This window comes from Lepidochelys kempii, chromosome 3 (assembly GCF_965140265.1).
Source record: "Lepidochelys kempii isolate rLepKem1 chromosome 3, rLepKem1.hap2, whole genome shotgun sequence".
Taxonomy (NCBI): domain Eukaryota; kingdom Metazoa; phylum Chordata; order Testudines; family Cheloniidae; genus Lepidochelys; species Lepidochelys kempii.
The window spans coordinates 89,457,042-89,476,306 of NC_133258.1; the positions used below are offsets into that span (position 1 = coordinate 89,457,042).

The 19,265-nt window shown below is 49.8% G+C and overlaps 1 protein-coding gene across 1 annotated transcript; it reads left to right on the forward strand.

Annotated features, from left to right (window-relative positions):
- The first annotated feature begins 498 nt into the window (after positions 1-498).
- On the forward strand, positions 499-2,438 carry LOC140908221 (uncharacterized). The gene is made up of 2 exons (XM_073335175.1): positions 499-1,246; positions 1,834-2,438. The coding sequence occupies exons 1-2, from the start codon at positions 664-666 to the stop codon at positions 2,373-2,375; spliced, it is 1,125 nt and encodes a 374-aa protein (XP_073191276.1). The 5' UTR covers positions 499-663; the 3' UTR covers positions 2,376-2,438.
- Positions 2,439-19,265: the final 16,827 nt, after the last annotated feature.

Consider the following 19,265-nt stretch of genomic DNA (forward strand, 5'->3'; position numbering starts at 1 on the left):
CAGGTTTAATTATGAAAGCTTTGCCTAGCTTTAATTAATTTATTTTATATCACATGAGACTTGTTAATATTGTGAAAGACCAGGCTCCTTTCCATTGATGCCAGCACTTCACATCTCAATGTAATTCTATGGTGTGACTAGATATGATCTGCTTGGACACGTTTATGGTTCCATACATTAGCTGTAGGGATATTGACAAGTCTCACCTTAATCATTTCTTCATAGGAAAGGAAGAGAATATTGAAGTCATCCCAGTGTGTGTACTGCCCTCTGACTTAGTCAAACCATAGGCTTCCCATAACTCTTTGCCCTGGTCTACACTAGGACTTTAGGTCGAATTTAGCAACGTTAAATCGATTTAAACCTGCACCCGTCCACACAGTGAAGCCCTTTATTTCGACTTAAAGGGCTCTTAAAATCGATTTCCTTACTCCACCCCTGACAAGTGGATTAGCGCTTAAATCGACGTTCCCAGCTCGAATTTGAGGTACTGTGGACACAATTCGATGGTATTGGCCTCCGGGAGCTATCCCAGAGTGCTCCATTCTGACCGCTCTGGACAGCACTCTCAACTCAGATGCACTGGCCAGGTAGACAGGAAAAGAACCGCAAACTTTTGAATCTCATTTCCTGTTTGGCCAGCGTGGCAAGCTGCAGGTGACCATGCAGAGCTCATCAGCACAGGTGACCATGATGGAGTCCCAGAATCGCAAAAGAGCTCCAGCATGGACCGAACGGGAGGTACGGGATCTGATCGCTGTTTGGGGAGAGGAATCCGTGCTATCAGAACTCCGTTCCAGTTTTCGAAATGCCAAAACCTTTGTGAAAATCTCCCAGGGCATGAAGGACAGAGGCCATAACAGGGACCCGAAGCAGTGCCGCGTGAAACTGAAGGAGCTGAGGCAAGCCTACCAGAAAACCAGAGAGGCGAACAGCCGCTCTGGGTCAGAGCCCCAAACATGCCGCTTCTATGATGAGCTGCATGCCATTTTAGGGGGTTCAGCCACCACTACCCCAGCCGTGTTGTTTGACTCCTTCAATGGAGATGGAGGCAATACGGAAGCAGGTTTTGGGGACGAAGAAGATGATGAGGAGGAGGAGGTTGTAGATAGCTCACAGCAAGCAAGCGGAGAAACCGGTTTTCCCGACAGCCAGGAACTGTTTCTCACCCTAGACCTGGAGCCAGTACCCCCCGAACCCACCCAAGGCTGCCTCCTGGACCCAGCAGGCGGAGAAGGGACCTCTGGTGAGTGTACCTTTTAAAATGCTATACATGGTTTAAAAGCAAGCATGTGAAAGGATTACTTTGCCCTGGCATTTGCGGTTCTCCTAGATGTAGTCCTAAAGCCTTTGCAAAAGGTTTCTGGGGAGGGCAGCCTTATTTCGTCCTTCATGGTAGGACACTTTACCACTCCAGGCCAGTAACACGTACTCGGGAATCACTGTAGAACAAAGCATTGCAGTGTATGTTTGCTGGCATTCAACCAAAATCCGTTCTTTATCTCTCTGTGTTATCCTCAGGAGAGTGAGATATAATTCATGGTCACCTGGTTGAAATAGGGTGCTTTTCTTCAGGGACACTCAGAGGAGCCCATTCCTGCTGTGCTGTTTGCCTGTGGCTGAACAGAAATGTTCGCCGCTGTTAGCCACAGGGAGGGGGGAAGGTTGAGGGGGTAGTCACGCGGTGGGAGGAGGCAAAATGCGACCTTGTAACGAAAGCACATGTGCTATGTATGTAATGTTAACAGCAAGGTTTACCCTGAAAGAGTGTAGCGACTGTTTTATAAAATGTGTCTTTTTAAATACCGCTGTCCCTTTTTTTTTCTCCACCAGCTGCATGTGTTTCAATGATCACAGGATCTTCTCCTTCCCAGAGGCTAGTGAAGCTTAGAAAGAAAAAAAAACGCACTCGCGATGAAATGTTCTCCGAGCTCATGCTGTCCTCCCACACTGACAGAGCACAGACGAATGCGTGGAGGCAAATAATGTCAGAGTGCAGGAAAGCACAAAATGACCGGGAGGAGAGGTGGAGGGCTGAAGAGAGTAAGTGGCGGGCTGAAGAGAGTAAGTGGCGGGCTGAAGACAGGGCTGAAGCTCAAATGTGGCGGCAGCGTGATGAGAGGAGGCAGGATTCAATGCTGAGGCTGCTGCAGGACCAAACCAGAATGCTCCAGTGTATGGTTGAGCTGCAGCAAAGGCAGCTGGAGCACAGACTGCCACTGCTGCCCCTCTGTAACCAACCGCCCTCCTCCCCAAGTTCCATAGCCTCCACACCCAGACGCCCAAGAACGCGGTGGGGGGGCCTCCGGCCAACCAGCCACTCCACCACAGAGGATTGCCCAAAAAAAAGAAGGCTGTCATTCAATAAATTTTAAAGTTGTAAACTTTTAAAGTGCTGTGCTTAAAGTGCTGTGTGGCATTTTCCTTCCCTCCTCCACCACCCCTCCTGGGATACCTTGGTAGTCATCTCCCTATTTGTGTGATGAATGAATAACGAATGCATGACTGTGAAGCAGCAATGACTTTATTGCCTCTGCAAGCGGTGATTAAAGGGAGGAGGGGAGGGTGGTTAGCTTACAGGGAAGTAGAGTGAACCAAGGGGCGGGGGGTTTCATCAAGGAGAAACAAACAGAACTTTCACAGCGTAGCCTGGCCAGTCATGAAACTGGTTTTCAAAGCTTCTCTGATGCGTACCGCGCCCTCCTGTGCTCTTCTAACCGCCCTGGTGTCTGGCTGCGCGTAACCAGCAGCTAGGCGATTTGCCTCAGCCTCCCACCCCGCCATAAACGTCTCCCCCTTACTCTCACAGATATTGTGGAGCACACAGCAAGCAGTAATAACAGTGGGAATATTGGTTTCGCTGAGGTCTAAGCGAGTCAGTAAACTGCGCCAGCGCGCCTTTAAACGTCCAAATGCACATTCTACCACCATTCTGCACTTGCTCAGCCTGTAGTTGAACAGCTCCTGACTACTGTCCAGGCTGCCTGTGTACGGCTTCATGAGCCATGGCATTAAGGGGTAGGCTGGGTCCCCAAGGATACATATAGGCATTTCAACACCCCCAACAGTTATTTTCTGGTCTGGGAATAAAGTCCCTTCCTGCAGCTTTTGAAACAGACCAGAGTTCCTGAAGATGCGAGCGTCATGCACCTTTCCCGGCCATCCCACGTTGATGTTGGTGAAACGTCCCTTGTGATCCACCAGAGCTTGCAGCACTATCGAAAAGTACCCCTTGCGGTTTATGTACTCGCCGGCTTGGTGCTCTGGTGCCAAGATAGGGATATGGGTTCCGTCTATAGCCCCACCACAGTTAGGGAATCCCATTGCAGCAAAGCCATCCACTATAACCTGCACATTTCCCAGGGTCACTACCCTTGATATCAGCAGATCTTTGATTGCGTGAGCTACTTGCATAACAGCAGCCCCCACAGTAGATTTGCCCACTCCAAATTGATTCCCAACTGACCGGTAGCTGTCTGGCGTTGCAAGCTTCCACAGGGCTATCGCCACTCGCTTCTCAACTGTGAGGGCTGCTCTCATCCTGGTATTCATGCGCTTCAGGGCAGGGGAAAGCAAGTCACAAAGTTCCATGAAAGTGCCCTTACGCATGCGAAAGTTTCGCAGCCACTGGGAATCGTCCCAGACCTGCAACACTATGCGGTCCCACCAGTCTGTGCTTGTTTCCCGAGCCCAGAATTGGTGTTCCACAGCATGAACCTGCCCCATTAGCACCATGATGCATGCATTGGCAGGGCCCATGCTTTCAGAGAAATCTGTGTCCATGTCCTGATCACTCACGGGACCGCGCTGACGTCGCCTCCTCGCCCGGTATCGCGTTGCCATGTTCTGGTGCTGCATATACTGCTGGATAATGCGTGTGGTGGTTGATGTGCTCCTAATTGCCAAAATGAGCTCAGCGGCCTCCATGCTTGCCTTGGTATGGCGTCCGCACAGAAAAAAGGCGCGGAACGATTGTCTGCCGTTGCTCTGACGGAGGGAGGGGCGACTGACGACACGGCTTACAGGGTTGGCTTCAGGGAGCTAAAATCAACAAAGGGTGTGCCTGTACATCAAGGAGTATTTCAGGCAGGACTGCACGGAGGGTTCCAATAAGAAACGGTGCACCAAAGTTATCGTTGTTATTGGAACAAGGAGGTTAGCCTGGCCTCTGATTGATACATGGCTAGATTAACCTCGCTGCGCCTTCTCTGTGACTGACTGCAGTGTGATCTAGACAGGGGAGGAGGAAAATGAATACAAAACAAATCTGGTCTATTTCTTGTTCTGACCCACTCCATCTATCCTTTACATCTTTGGCTGGCAGCAGACGGTGCAGAAGGACTGCATGCCATCCACATCTCATGGCTGCTGGGCAGAAGATGGTACAATACGACTGCTAGCAATCCTCATCTCTTGCCTGCCTGGCAGAAGATGGTACAGTACGACTGCTAGCAGTCCGTATCGCCTGCCCGCTCACCATAAGACGGTTCAATAGGACTGCAGGACTAAAGAGAATGACCTGGTCAAGTCACTCCAAATTTAGTCCCTGCGCCCATGTCTGCCCAGGCGCTCCCAGCCGACGTGGCCAGGAGCACCTCGGACACGACGAGGACGACTACCAATCGTATTGCACCGTCTGCTGCCAGAAGGCAATGGGTTGCTGCTACTGTGCAGCAAAGCCGTACCGCGTCTGCCAGCACCCAGGAGACATAGGGTGACGGTTACCTGAGCTGGCTCCATGCTTGCCGTGGTATGGTGTCTGCACAGGTAACTCATGAAAAAAGGCGCGAAACGATTGTCTGCCCTTGCTTTCACGGAGGGAGGGAGGGAACGGGGGCCTGACGACACGTACCCAGAACCACCCGCGACAATGTTTTAGCCCCATCAGGCATTGGGATATCAACCCAGAATTCCAATGGGCAGCAGAGACTGCGGGAACTGTGGGATAGCTACCCACAGTGCAACGCTCCGGAAGTCGACGCTTGCCTCGGTACTGTGGAAGCGCTCCGCCGAGTTAATGCACTTAATGCACTTAGAGCATTTTCTGTGGGGACACACACACTCGAATATATAAAACCGATTTCAAAAAAAACCGACTTCTATAAATTCGACCTAATTTCGTAGTGTAGACATACCCTTAGAGAAACAAACCCAGAAACAGATGTTAATAAATAATCTGACCACTGCCTATTCCATGCGCTATTAGTGAGATGTTTGGGTTTATAAACTGGATTGGCTGGAAGTTGTGAACTAATTGGCTGATTTCAGCTAATGTAATTACCTTTCCAAATTTAATTGCACTCATGCTGGGATTATAAAACCTTTCCCCCAATCAAATCACAAAATGCTACATCCATGCCTGCTGTAAATATTCATGGAAAAATGAAAATATAAAATATGTTGTATGTATTCAAAAATGCTTTGCCATTCATCTTTCACACCCTCCTTCTCTCCTACCTTGTCTCTTCCCCCATTCTGTTTTTCCATCCTCACTTTCTTTTCCCTCTTTTCCCCTTTCTGAAGCAGGATTTCAAACAATATCTCCACTTCACCCCACTTCACTCCACTTCAGCCATGGCCACCAAGGAAAATTAACCAGGTCCATAAAAGGGAAGCTAGTGCTACTGCTTCTGACTATGCTCCTCTCAGGGCTACAAAGAATAACTGACTCACTCAAACATTGCTTGTTCCTTGAAGATGCGTCCTGACCAACACCGGAGGGAAGCAGGGCTGGTGGCAGAGGCTATCATTTCACAGCCCTGATCACAGGCACCAGTGATGATCTGTTCAGAGGTTGGAGATAGGCAGCATGGTGATTGTTTGAAGATGAGGGTGGGGGAAAGAAGTCGAGGGGAGAGGAGGGTATTCTAAAGATGGGCAAGGAGAGAAAAAGGAGGAGGAATTGGAAAATTTAAGATTACAAAAGGATTTCAAATGTATTCTGATATTTTGTTGGTTTTTATATATCTTTTTCGAATTTCTCTGAGATATATGCCAAGTATATTTTCGATGGGTTGTTTTTTAACCATTTAATAAATGAAATAACACACTCCAGTCTACACCCAATGTGCACCAGTTGGCTACACTGGGCCACACAAGGCACATCAAAAGTGTAAGTATGTAAACTGCTGAATGTGCACCCTGGAAAACTTTAAGGCTTCTTTAAACAAGCATTTAATTCCATTTTCTGTGTTATTGGTTTATAAAATTACATGAGCTTTTTTTAAAAAGGTTCCTCATCCCCAGTCTAAAAATCCCTCATCCCCAGTGTAATTCTCTCTCTGCTTGGTTAAGCAGAAATGAAACCTTACTCTTCCCAGATAAAAACCTCTCCATGAAATGCTCCCGGTCTGATGATTTCTCAAGTCTGATTATCATTTTGGAGAAATGGAAAATGCAGCTATAAGGTGGGTGTATAACTGGTTGGAAAATAGTTCCCAGAGAGTATTTACCAGTGGTTTGCAGTCATGCAGGAAGGGCACAATGAGTGGGGTGCCACAGGGATTGTTTCTGGGTCTATTTCTGTTCAATATCTTCATCAATGATTTAGGTAATGGCATAGAAAGTACACTTTTAAAGTTTGCAGATGATACCAAGCTGGGAGGGGTTGCGAGTGCTTTGGAGGATAGGATTAAAATTCAAAATGATCTGGACAAACTGGAGAAATGGTCTGAAGTAAATAGGATGAAATTCAATAAGAACAAATGCAAAAGTACTCCAATTAAGAAGAAACAATCAGTTGCACACATACAAAATGGGAAATGACTTTCCAAGGAAGGAGTGACTGTGGAAAGGGATCTGGGGGTCATAGTGGACCACAAGCTAAATATGAGTCAACAGTGTAACGCTGTTGCAGGAAAAGTAAACATCATTCTGGGATGTATTAGCAGGAGTATTGTAAGCAAGACACGAGAAATAATTCTTCTGCTCTACTCTGTGCTGATTAGGCCTCAGCTGGAGTGTCGTGTCCAGTTCTGGGCACCACATTTCAGGAAAGATGTGGACAAGTTGGAGAAAGTCCAGAGAAGAGCAACAAAAATTATTAAAGGGCCAGAAACCATGACCTATGAGGGAAGATTGAAAAAATGGGGTTTGTTTAGTCTGGAGAAGAAAAGACTGAGGGGGGACATGATAACAGATTCCAAGTACATAAAAGGCTGTTACAAGGAGGAGGGAGAAAAATTGTTCTTCTTAACCTCTGAGGATAGGACAAGAAGCAATGGGCTTAAATTGCAGCAAGGGCGATTTAGGTTGGACATTAGGAAAAACTTCCTAACTTTCAGAGTGGTTAAGCACTGGAATAAGTTGCCTAAGGAGGTGGTGGAATCTCCATCACTGGGGGTTTTAAGAGCAGGTTGGACAAACACCTGTCAGGGATGGTCTAGATCAGTGGTTCTCAAAGCTGGTCCGCCGCTTGTTCAGGGAAAGCCCCTGGCGGGCTGGAGTGGTTTGTTTACCTGCCACGTCTGCAGGTTCGGCTGATCGCAGCTCCCACTGCCACGGTTCACCGCTCCAGGCCAATGGGGGCTGCGGAAAGTGGCACGGGCCAAGGGACGTGAGCTGGACCAACAACAAGAGCTTGACCAGCCGCAGCTCCAGCTCCCGAAGCGCCAACCCCAACAACCTCTGGTGGAGGAGGCGGAGGAAGGGCTCAATCACCAGAGCAAACAGCTGGCCCAAGAGGGGGCACCCCTGCCGTACTCCCCGCCCGAAGCTGACCGGCTCGTTCCGGTGCTGTACGCCAATGCGAAGTGACTGGTCAGGCTCAACTGGACCCTGGAGAAAGCCCACAAACTGGGGCCTGAAGCCGAACGCCCGCAGAGTGCCCAGGAGATACCCGTGGTCCACCCTGTCGAACACCTTCTCCTGGTCCAGGGACAGAAGGGCGAACGACAGACCGTCCCTACGCCCCAGCTTCAAGAGGTCTTGGACCAAATACAAGTTGTCAAAAATGGTCCGGCCCAGGACGGTGTAGGTCTGGTTGGGATGGACCACGTCTGCAAGCACGGACCCCAGCCGCAGTGAGATGGCCTTTGCTACGACCTTGTAGTCCGTGCTGAGGAGCGAGATGGGACACCAATTCCGTAAGTCGCAGAGGTCCCCCTTCTTCGGCAATGAGGCGAGCACAGCTCACCTGCATGAGAGAGGGAGGACCCCGCTTTGCAAGGACTCAGCCCAGACGATGACAAGGTCCGGGCCAAGGACGTCCCAGAACACGCTGTAGAACTCCACGGTCAGCCCGTCCATGCCTGGAGATTTATTAGTGGGCATGCGACGGAGGGCTTCCGAGCGCTCGGCCAGAGAGAGAGGTAGCTCCAGTCGGTCTCGGTCGCCCATGCTGACCGTCGGGAGTTTGGTCCAGAGCACCCTGCTGGCATTGGCATCGGTCAGATCCGGGGAGAAAAGGTTAGAGTAATGGTGATCACCAAGTGGTGATCCGAGAACAGGGCTGGACGGATGCCGGAGGCATAGGCTCGTGCCAGATGGAAACCTGAGATATAAATACAGTCCAACCAGGAGTGGCGCGACCGATCCCCCTCCACCCGGACATATGTAAAGGTAACATCATCATCCGGGTGGTGGTCACACCAGATGTCCACCAGGGAGTGATGATCCACGATCTCCCTGAGGACACCCGCAGCTGCCTGGGATGTCTCGACTCCTGAGCAGTCCCGCTCCTCGAGGGTGGTGTTGAAGTCCCCGCCCAGGACCCGGCACTCGTGAGGATCCAGGGTGCCAAGGAAGACTGATGCCTGCCGATAGAAATGCACTTGTTCTGGGCCCGCATTTGGGGCATAGACGTTGACCAGGTTTAATCTCAGCCCCTCTATGCAGGCCCGGACGTGCAACAGGCGACCCAGCACGACCTCGGCTACCCCCAGCACCTCGGGCCGTAGCTTGGGGGAGAACAGGGTGGCCACCCCAGCCGAACGGGCAGCGAGGTGGCTAAAGTAAACCTCGTCCCCCCCACTCCAGCCACCAGCTCTCCCCTCCCCTAAAAGGGCCCTTCATGGCCCGGAGGACGCGATGGAAGTCCCCCCAGCGCTGGAGGGCGAGCTGCACCTTGCCCTTTGAACCATGAGTGTCCAGCAGGAAATGGTGCAGCTCTTCCCTCAGCGCAGAGGGGGACGCGGCAGCCAACCCACCGCCGCCCTCCGGTAAGGCCCCTAAAAGATCTTTGCGGCCTGCAGAGACGGGCAAACATGGAGCGGAACCCCGGCGCAATTGCGCCTGACAGCCCATCCCCATTCTCGGCACAGGAGGGGGCGGCGGAGGGAATAGTGCAGCCCCCATGATGTTAGGGAGAGGGAACATGAAAACCGCCCCCTGAGAATCATCCGTAGACAGAGGAAACGAGACAACCTTGGGGTCGGCAATAACATGGGCGATGGCGGGGAAGGGGGCGAGCGACTCATTGGGGACGGAAATAGGATCAGGAGGCGGGGCGGGGACTGGGCCAGGGGCGAGGACAGAAGAAGGGGCAGGAGCAGAGATAAGGGCCAACATCGGGACCGGGGCAGAAAGGGGGCTGGGAGCAGGGGTAGGAACAGGAGCAGGGACACTGATGGATTCATGGTCCCCGGCAACCGGGCTATCAGGGTGTGGCTCTTCTTGGCCAGGAGCAGGGGACAATGGGATTGGGGTCAGAGAGGGGCCTGCGCTGACGTCGGGCACGGGAGCTGTGAGAAACACGTCACCCGCAACCACGGCGTCAGGCACTACGGAAACTTCCATGAGGCCCCCCTCCGGAGGGCCGGCCAACCACTCCATCTGGGCGCTGGAGGGCACGCCCACAGGCTCAGGGCCCGACCACTTGGCATCGGCCGTCACCTCTAGGGGCTCAGTGGCCTCAGATGAGGTGCCATCTGTGGCTGGACAAATAGGGAGAGCCAGGGCGCCCCCAGGACCAGAGCGGGGGCTACAGTTGGGAGTGAGGGGTGGGGAGAAGGAGGAGGGGGTGGTGGAACTGAGCCACCACCCAGATCGAGGCCTGCTGACCGGGGGTTGTCCTCCCCCTGGGTGACTGGAGTCAGACCCAGGGCCTCAATCTTGAATATGGAGGTAAAGCTAGTCCCCACAGCCCCAGAGTCCTCCCCATCAGGAACCAGGGCAGTAATCGCTCCAGTATCAACAATAGCAGGGGACGCAGATGGCAAAGGGGCTGGGGGAACTCCTACAGAGGCCTCCTCGAGAGGGGACTCAACAAGAGGGGCGGTGACACCTCTGTCTGCGGCCATGGCTGCCATAGCCGGCATCCCCTGCTGAGCTCCATTCAGAGGCGTGGCAGAAGATGTAACAACATCAGCCCCCCGCAGTATTTTTCGGGGGGCCTCTTCTCCCTCCTCTTTGGAGGGGAGGGATCGAGCCCGCGATTTACGGGTGCCGCACTTCCCCCGGACGAGCACCCAGCCCTCTGAAGTGGAAGTGGAGGGCCGGTCAGCGGGGTGGGGCCAGGGGTCAAGGGCGATTGTTTTGGGGCTCGGGGCGGCAAGGGCGGGACAACAGAAGGAAGGGAAACCTCCCCCTGGGGCGAGCCCTCTCCCTCCCGACAGAGGTCTTGCCCCCACGGGAGGAGGGGCAGCGGCAGCCGGGCTGCCAGGGTCGCCGGTGGTGACAGGGCCGATGCCCTCCCGGGTCTCAGGGGTCCTGGATGCTCCTCCAGGCCGGGCCGGGGGCAGTCCCTCCAGACGTGCCCCGTCGCCCGGCAGAGGAAGCACTGGGCCTCCCCTGTCAAATAGTGGACCTGGTAATGGGCCCCCTGATAGGACACCAAGAAGGACCCCTCAAGCACCACCCCGCCACTCGTTGCTGGCGGCACTTGAATCCGCACCTGCTGGCTGAAGGACAGAACGTGGTGGAGGGCGGGGTCCTTGCAGCCCAGTGGGAGAGGGTTGATGATGGAGATGGGCTCCCCAGGGTGGAGAGGGCAGGCAACAGGGCAACATTGGGCAGGAAGGGAGGGACGGAGGTCAATACCACCCGTACACCCAAGTCCTCCAGGGCTTCTAGGGCAATGAACACGCCCCCCCACCGCCATGCCCTTCTCTACCACCTCCTGAGCGGCAGCCTCCGACGCAAGGAAGGACACAACCTTACCATACATCTTGGAGGCCACCACGATGACCGTGGGCCCTACCACCCTCACCAACGCCCGCACGTACGTTTCAACCAGGAGGCAGCGGACGCAATGCCTCCTGGTCAGCGAGGGGAAGGGGCCCCGGCCACCAGAAATGGTAACGGTGGCAGCAGTCAGAGCAGATGGCGTGGCAGCATGCGGGGGGGCAGCGGCCACCTGGGCGTACTCTCTGGGGGCAAGAGATGGAGCGCCCCCAGAGCTGGTGGAGGGAACAGCTGGGGAGGAAGGGGCCGCAGCAGATGTCGGGGCTGCGGCAGGGAGGGCAGCCCCGCCAACGGGAGGTTTTGTTTTCCAGGCGGGGCTTTTGTCCTTTTTATTCCCCTGGCCCTTTTTGCCAATGGAAGGGGCAGCCATGGCAGCAGCGGAGTCTAGGCTAGTAGTGTCTGAGAGGGTAGCTGCTGGGGTGGGCAAGGGTGGTGGCAGGGGATGAACAATGGGAGCAGTGGGGGCAGGAGCAGGGGCGGGGTGGGGCCAGGGACAGAGGCAGGGTCCTCCTCCATGGTGGAAAAAAGCAGGAGGAGGCCCTCAATTAAGGGTGGGACAATGGACAACTACTCCTCCCCACTAGATAGCAGGCAGGGGAGGAGGGTCCAACAGACAGGGTATTGGGAGTAGGAAAGGTGGGACAGGGCCAACCACTCCCCCCTGCTAGACTGTATGCAGGAGGGAGAGTACCAGTGTGGGCAGGGGGGGAACTGTAGCGGGAGGAGGCACCGGGGGAAGGGAGGAAGCAACCACTCCTCCCCGCTAGACTGCAGGCAGGGGAGGAGGGCACTAACCACAGGAGGACACGGGGACAACAAAGGAGAGGGGGACAATCACGGTTCCTCCGCCTGCACTCGGAAGGGGAAGGTAAGACACCAGCTTGCAGAGGGTGCTCTGAAAGCTGGAAAGAGCTAATTCCCGAGATGACCAGCAGAAGGCGCTGCGCCAGTGAGTCGTCACTTCACCACAGGTCCTTTAGAATATGTGCTAACTATTTACACTAAACAATCTACTCCACTGTGTATTTATTTAGCTGTGACCTTCTGAGTACCTTTCCCAGACCTGAAGAGCTCCAAATAGTTTGAAAGCTTTTTTGTCTCTTTCACCAACACAAGTTGGTCCAATAACAGATATTACCTCACCTGACTCAGCTGTATTACATGAAATTCAAACATCTTTAAACCTATAAGAGAAATTTGTTTCTGGTACATTTTTGTAATACTTATTTTCTTTTAATTTAAAAATTCTTCAGTCAAAAATTCATTTCCAGATTTACCTCTTAAGATGCAAGAAGAATTATCTGAGAGAAACACTGATCATATGCTATCAATACTGTTGAACTGCTGTTAAATTCTGGCTGCTTGTAGAGAAGAACATTTGGATGACAGATAGTGACATCTGAAACCTATGTCCCTATTTGTTGCTGTTTTGGAGTTATGGACTTGAGTAACATTAGCTCTTTGCTTGTGATTAGGGCTCAAATTGAATGGTATGCTGCTGTACAACGCACTAGTTTCTCTCTCATGCTATCTTGTTCTTCAGAGACTCCGCTTTCATTTTTAAGAGTAAATCTCTAGTTACAATTGCAAAAATATGAACAGAGTGTAACCAATGCAGGGATGTCTGTGTGAATCTGCTGAGAGCCCTGAACATTAGTTCCAAGATGTATGAGCTGCCCCATTCATCTCAGTGAGGTGTTAATTCAGATTCCCAAGTAGTGATCATTTAAATGTCAGTATTCACTATTTCATTATTCATATAAGAAAGAAAAGGGAGGCTCACAGATCTTCACAATATACTATGACAACTCATTTGGTGTCACACATTATGTACATGGCATTTATGAGATACCACCACTTATTTTACCTTCCAATGAAAAAGCCCAAAGCAGGGGGACTTGCAGAGCCTATGGAGCTATTCAACCTTCACCAAGGGGGCGCAAAGTGCAAGGATCCTAGTGTAGCTCAGAGTATGATTGTTTCAAATCAGGCTGACCTGGTATGCCAAGGAGACTCCTATTTCCAACCAAAATTCTCCAGTCTCCCAATTTAATGTTATCTCCCATATAAAAACTGCATTACCCAGAATCATATGCACCAGGCATGCCTGCACATCAGTCTCGCCCGCTCTCTCTCCCTCTGAGTCAGAGAGACTGATGCACACATGTGGCTGATGTACAAGATTCTTATTTTGGCTAATGTAGTTGACCTCTGCTCTGCTTCTGCTTCACTCAGTAGGACTACAGGAGGGGAAGGGTTGGCCAGGCTGAGCGGCCTATGGCAGGGGACTAGGGGCGTTAGATTTGAAGTGCAGGGCTGCCATGGGCAGGGGAGGTGGGGAGGGTAGCGCAGATCTCAGCAGTGTGAATGGGAGCCGACACTGGGGGTGGGTCAGTATGTCAAGGAGGGGGTTATGCCTCATTGTCCCTCAAGCCTTGGCTGCAGAAGGAGCCAGAACCCCAGAACTTGGTGCAGAAGGAGCAGTTTGGGGATTGGGCTGGGGAGCTTATGCCCCATTCTCCCTGGGTGTAGCTGGAGAGGGATTGGGGAGGGGATAACATCCTGTCCTTTCCCAGGATTCGGCACAGGAGGAAGCGGGCAGGCCCACCAGGTTCTGTTTTGCTGCAAATGCCCTGCTGAGCCCGTACATCTCATCTCTGCTTTCCTGGGTGTAACTGTGGCTCTGCCTCCCTGAACACTGCCTACACAGAGCTTATTATAGCCCTACGGGTGGGCACCCACACTGGGGGGGGGAGGGAGCAGGGGCTGCAACTCTGCTTGCCTCAGTATATATTCTATGAAATAAAAGCACCGGTGGGGGGGGAGGGAAGGGGGCAAGGCTGAATGGAAGTATTAGTGGGCTAGTAATGAGGCAGTGTGATTAGCAGTGAGGGTGTTGGGGGTGGGGCGCAGGATGGCTCTGAGGTTAATTTGAAATTGTTGGTCAGTATGTTTTGAACATCTGCACAAAGTTCTGAGCGTAGCATCTGATTTTGATGAGTCATATGGGTGGAGCTTGGAAGAGCGCCACTAATTTTTTCTCCAAATTCAACCTCTGCTTATGACACTACTAAAAAAACAATGGGAGAGAAGGGGTGAAAAGGGACATTGAGAGGTGTTTGTCAACCACTGAAACTGACCAAGGAGATCTGTTCCACCAGATAGGTTCCAGTCGCCCAGTGATGTTAAGCATAGCTTCTTAAGTCCCTGCCCACATGGAGAACCTTGCAGAATTGAGGTCTGCCTTTGTAAAAGTCTTAAACCTTGCAAGTGTTTTTGGAGTATGCATATCCTGTGGCATGTGTAAGAGCCAAACAAATCAATAATAATTTGAGAATCAATTGTACATATTTGAAAAGGGAATCCACCTCCAGGACATTCTTCTAATTAGAAACCAGTCTAAACAAATTGGAAATAGATAGGACAAACACGATCTGAGACAGTATCCAGCATTTCCTCAGAGAAACCGACTCAATGGAGAGGCCTATGGTCTGGAAAGAAATAAGCATGACACTCTATGTTAGGAAGTTCTGAATTTTGATCTTGGCACTTCCACAGACTTGCACTGATGCCTTGGGCAAGACATTTCACCTCACTGCATGTCGGTTGGAGATGAGAAAAACTAGTCCTCCAAATGGGTGAAAGCTTGTTTGAGAAACCACATGACCAGTAACCAGTTAAGGGACTTGGCTGTCATGCCTATTGGAAAAAAAACTTGTCCAAGTCTCTTGATCTGAAGAGAGTTGTGGACAGACTTGCTGCAACCACAGGCATGTCCAGCTTCAATTAGGTAAATAAATTGCTACAGTCATTATTTATCCCCATTCTATAAAATATGGTAGGAAAATCCTTGCTCCCCCAGTAATGGTCTTCACCACCCCTTTGCTCCCCCGAAACAAATTGTTCTAGCATCGCCCCTGAGATGCACATTCACTGCTTCTCTCCAGCGAGTACCCCTTGCAAACAGGCAAGAGTGATAATAGTGTGCACCACAAACAGGTAAACATCGGGTTTTTGCTCCTGATTATAAACTATGCTGTACAATAGGAGTTTACTACCAGCAGCACGTTGACCTTTGAGCTGGATGCTGTACAGGCAGAGAGAGGTTCAAGTCATTCTTGGAAATCTGTTTTGAAACAGTTATCAGTTTGATCTAGATTATCTGTGTATATACAATTGAAACAGCTCCTAGTACTCCCTCCCTCTGAACTACCATCCAGCTCAAACCTTGCAGTTTCTTTTCCAAGTATAAAGGTGCAATTTTTTTGACCTTGCCTGAAAAAAAATAGAACGTACAGCACTTTGTAAAAAAATTAAAGTGAGAAATATTGAGTTTGCCCTACAGGAGATAGTGGTTCCGCAGTGTCGGGCATGTGGGAGAGGAGTGGATTTATCCTTTCCAAAACAAACTTAAAGCTGTACAGAACCATCTCTCAAACTGCACAGCAGAACATTCTGAAGCCCTGTGGGAGAAAAGAGAGAGAGTCAGCAAAGATAAAATTGGAAATAAGGCACAACATTTTACCAATAAAGATAATCAACCACTAGAACAGATTAGTAAAGTATATGGTAAATTCTTCATCTCTTGCAGTCTTTAAATCCAGCTTGGATGCATTTCTAAAAGATATGCTTCTAGTTCAACCAAGAAATTACTAGTCAAGGTGCAAGAAACCCAGAATGAAATTTCTGGCCCATTTTGTGCAGGTGATCACACTAGAATATTATATTGGTCCCTTCTGCCCTGAAAATCTGTGAAAACAATTAAAAGGATGTTGGTTCTCATTTTCAATCCTACCAGTTATCTGTTGTATTAATTTGGACTGCATGAGCTCAAAGAGTCAAAGGTGTCAGCGTGACCCAGTCACTGTCCAATTGCTTGAAGAAAGTTTGGGGTTTGGTATACAGAGACCTCAGCCTGCTTAGTACCATGGCAAATACATAAGAAAAAATCTTTTTAACCTTTTATTAAAGATATAGAAAAAGAAGGAAAAGCAGTTAAAGCCTTTGAAATTAGAAGTATTAATAAGGCTTTCATTCTAACAACATGTTTTGTTCCATTTCCCTTTAGATAGTCTTTAGAAGGGGGAAAAATGCCTTGTTTGACAGTCTTTTAGATGGTAATAACTGTCCAGCTGGGAGGAAAAGAGAAAAACTTAGTTGAGCTGGGCTGGAGCTGTAATTGTTGCTGTTAAAGTCTGATCCTGTTTCCCAGAAAAAAACACAAAGACAAGCCCACACAAAAGGGGAGAGAAAAGAACAGCAAAGATAGAAAAAAGACAGATTGAGACAGAGGAAGAGTGGGATGGGGGACTGACACAGTTTCACATCCCAGGGAGCGTTTGCGACTTAGACAGAGCAGGTAGAGGTGGAGATAGCGATGTCATCTGGATTCCGCTCTCTCTCTGGCCCCGTCTGGTCAGGACGTCTCTCAGGGTTAGGGTGATGAAGTCCCAATAGTGATGCTGTGGATCCTGGGTTTGAGGAGATGGTGGGGGTGGTATCTAGCATGATTAGGCTCACTTTTTTTCCTGTTCACCCATCTCCCAGACAGCAGTTTTTATCAGACAGCTTCTTCTGCTAATTTTCCCCTCAAAGTCTTTTCTTTGTAAGAAAGGGAGTGGTGAGTAGAATAGCCCATCTCATTATTTTGTTCACCAGTTCGGCCTAATTTCCAATACTGTAATTTTGGTCCACTGATTTCCAGTCCCACACTCTTCTGTACCAGGCATGATCTTAATGCAGTCCTTGAGTTATTATCAGTAGGCCTTTTGGTTTGGACTAATTCAGTCTGTCTCCCTTTTGCATCTTTTCCCATCAACATTTGTTGTTATAACTTATTGTGACCTTTGATAAACTTTCACTCACTGTTTACAGTTGAGCTCATAATTTGGGTAAATAGTAGGTCCAATTATCTCAACATATCCAAAGAGAGCAATAAAAGAAATAAACAGAGGTGTTTTTGTCCTTGTTAACCCGATCCTTGGTAATTAAAGACTCAATCCTGAACAATGAACCAGAAGAAGGTTAGAGGGAGAGTCAAATGAATTTGGAAAGAGGGAATATTGGGCTCTAAGGCAAAACCAGAAAAAGCAGAGAGAGAAAATAAGGTTAAATCACAGGGGGGGGAAAGTCATAGAATGTTAAAGTTACAAATGAGATCCATTGGTTGAAAGCTTAAGCTACACAAATTCAGACTAGAAATAATATGCATATTTTTAATAGTAAGGTTGATTAATCACAGGAACAATTCACTTAGGGATGTGGGCGTTCTCCATCACTTGCAGTCTCTAAATCAGTACTGGATCTCTTTCTAGAACAACAGTACCACAAAACAAAGCAATTCCCCTAAGCAAAGCAGGCTGTTGGCCCCCAAAGCCTTTCCCCTTTTCTCTGTAAGCCCTGGCAAGAGAACACCCCTTTCTTCAAACCTCTGCTGTAATAGATAGGCAGCCCTTAACCCTTTCCTGGCTATTTCACCATAAGATACACCCTCCTATCAAAAGTGGGGCCCAGAACATTATCTCTGTCCATCCAATAAGCCTTCCCCTTTCCAAGAGAAGAAATCTGCATGCACACAAGTCACCGTGGGTGTGTAGCATACCATGAAATCATAGGGCTACAGAGCCAGATACCTGCACATCACCTTGGGGTTCATCTCTTCCAAAGAGCCCAAATAAAAGAGCTTGAAACTAGTTCAATCCAAAGGAAGTAGGAAATGTATTTTATTACCCAGCAATCTGGGGACAAGATATCAGTAAACACCCCTTGGTGATATCTAGGGTGGTTATATATGTAGCCTTTCCTCGTCTGTCCAATAATTTGTCTATCTAACCCCATTAGCAGTAAAACACTCCTTTTATCCTTTTATCTTGATTAGTAATAGACAATAATAGAATCATACAAATGCAGGGATGGAAGGGACTGTGAGAGGTCACCTAGTCCAGTTCCCTGCACTGAGGCAGGACCAAGTATACCTAGACCATCCCTGACAGGTGTTTGTCTAAAAACCTCCAGTGATGGGAATTCCACAACCTCTAGTGCTTAACTATCCTTATAGTGAGAAAGTTTTTCCTAATATCTAACCTAAATCCCCCTAATTGTAACAGGGTCCCCGGGGTACAACAGGGACTGTGGGATTGCTGAGCCATCTGCCCCACCAATCTAAACTTCCTCTCACACGGTAAGCTGTTGGCAAGCTACAAATCTCTCCAGGCACTGCGCTTACACAGACATCCATTGGCAGGGGCACATCCAATGAATGCTTCTCCCAGCCACTCATGAACCAGCAAAAGAGAGGCTCCAGGCAGTTCACCCCAGCTCCCCAGCCTTGCACCCCAGAATTGTACCATCTTGCCCTGGTCAGAAGTGTAAGTTCATTACCCAGTCTGCCCCTCCCTCAATGTGGAGAGGAAACACACTAGCTTTTGTAAACTGAGATGAGATTTCCCAAGCACTCAAGCAAAACCCTTTGTTTAGGTAAATATAAAACAAAATCTATCTTTTTGTAGTTAATAAATCTAAGTGATTATAAGTAGTAAGCATAGAGATCAAATTCGGTTACCTAAGAAATTAAATAAATTCGCAATCTGAGTTCTATAAACTAAATCTGAATCAAGCAGTGTCTCAGCCTGGTAGATGATAGAAACAAGTCACAGATCTTCAATACACAGGCTGGAATTCTCTGCCAGCCCAGGGCTACCCTCCCCAGTTCAATGTTTTTGTCCTCTAGATCAGGGATTGGCAACCTTTGGCACGTGGCCAGCCAGGTTAAGCCCCCTGGCGGGCCAGACTGGTTTGTTTACCTGCCGCATCTGCAGATTTGGCTGATCGCGGCTCCCACTGGCCGCAGTTTGCTGCTCCAGGCCAATTGGATCTGCGGGAAGTGGCAGCCAGCACATCCCTCGCCCCGTGCCGCTTCCTGCAGCCCCCATTGGCCAATGGGAGCCGTGATCGGCCAAACCTATGGACACAATAGGTAAACAAACTGGCCCAGCCCACCAGGGGGCTTAACTTGGCGTGCAACGTGCCAAAAGTTGCCAATCCCTGCTCTAGATGTTTCTTCCAGGTGTTGAGTTGTGGAGGGAGTGAAGCCAAGTGATGATGTCACTTCCCCTCTTTATAGTTTCAGCTTTCTGTAAAGATCT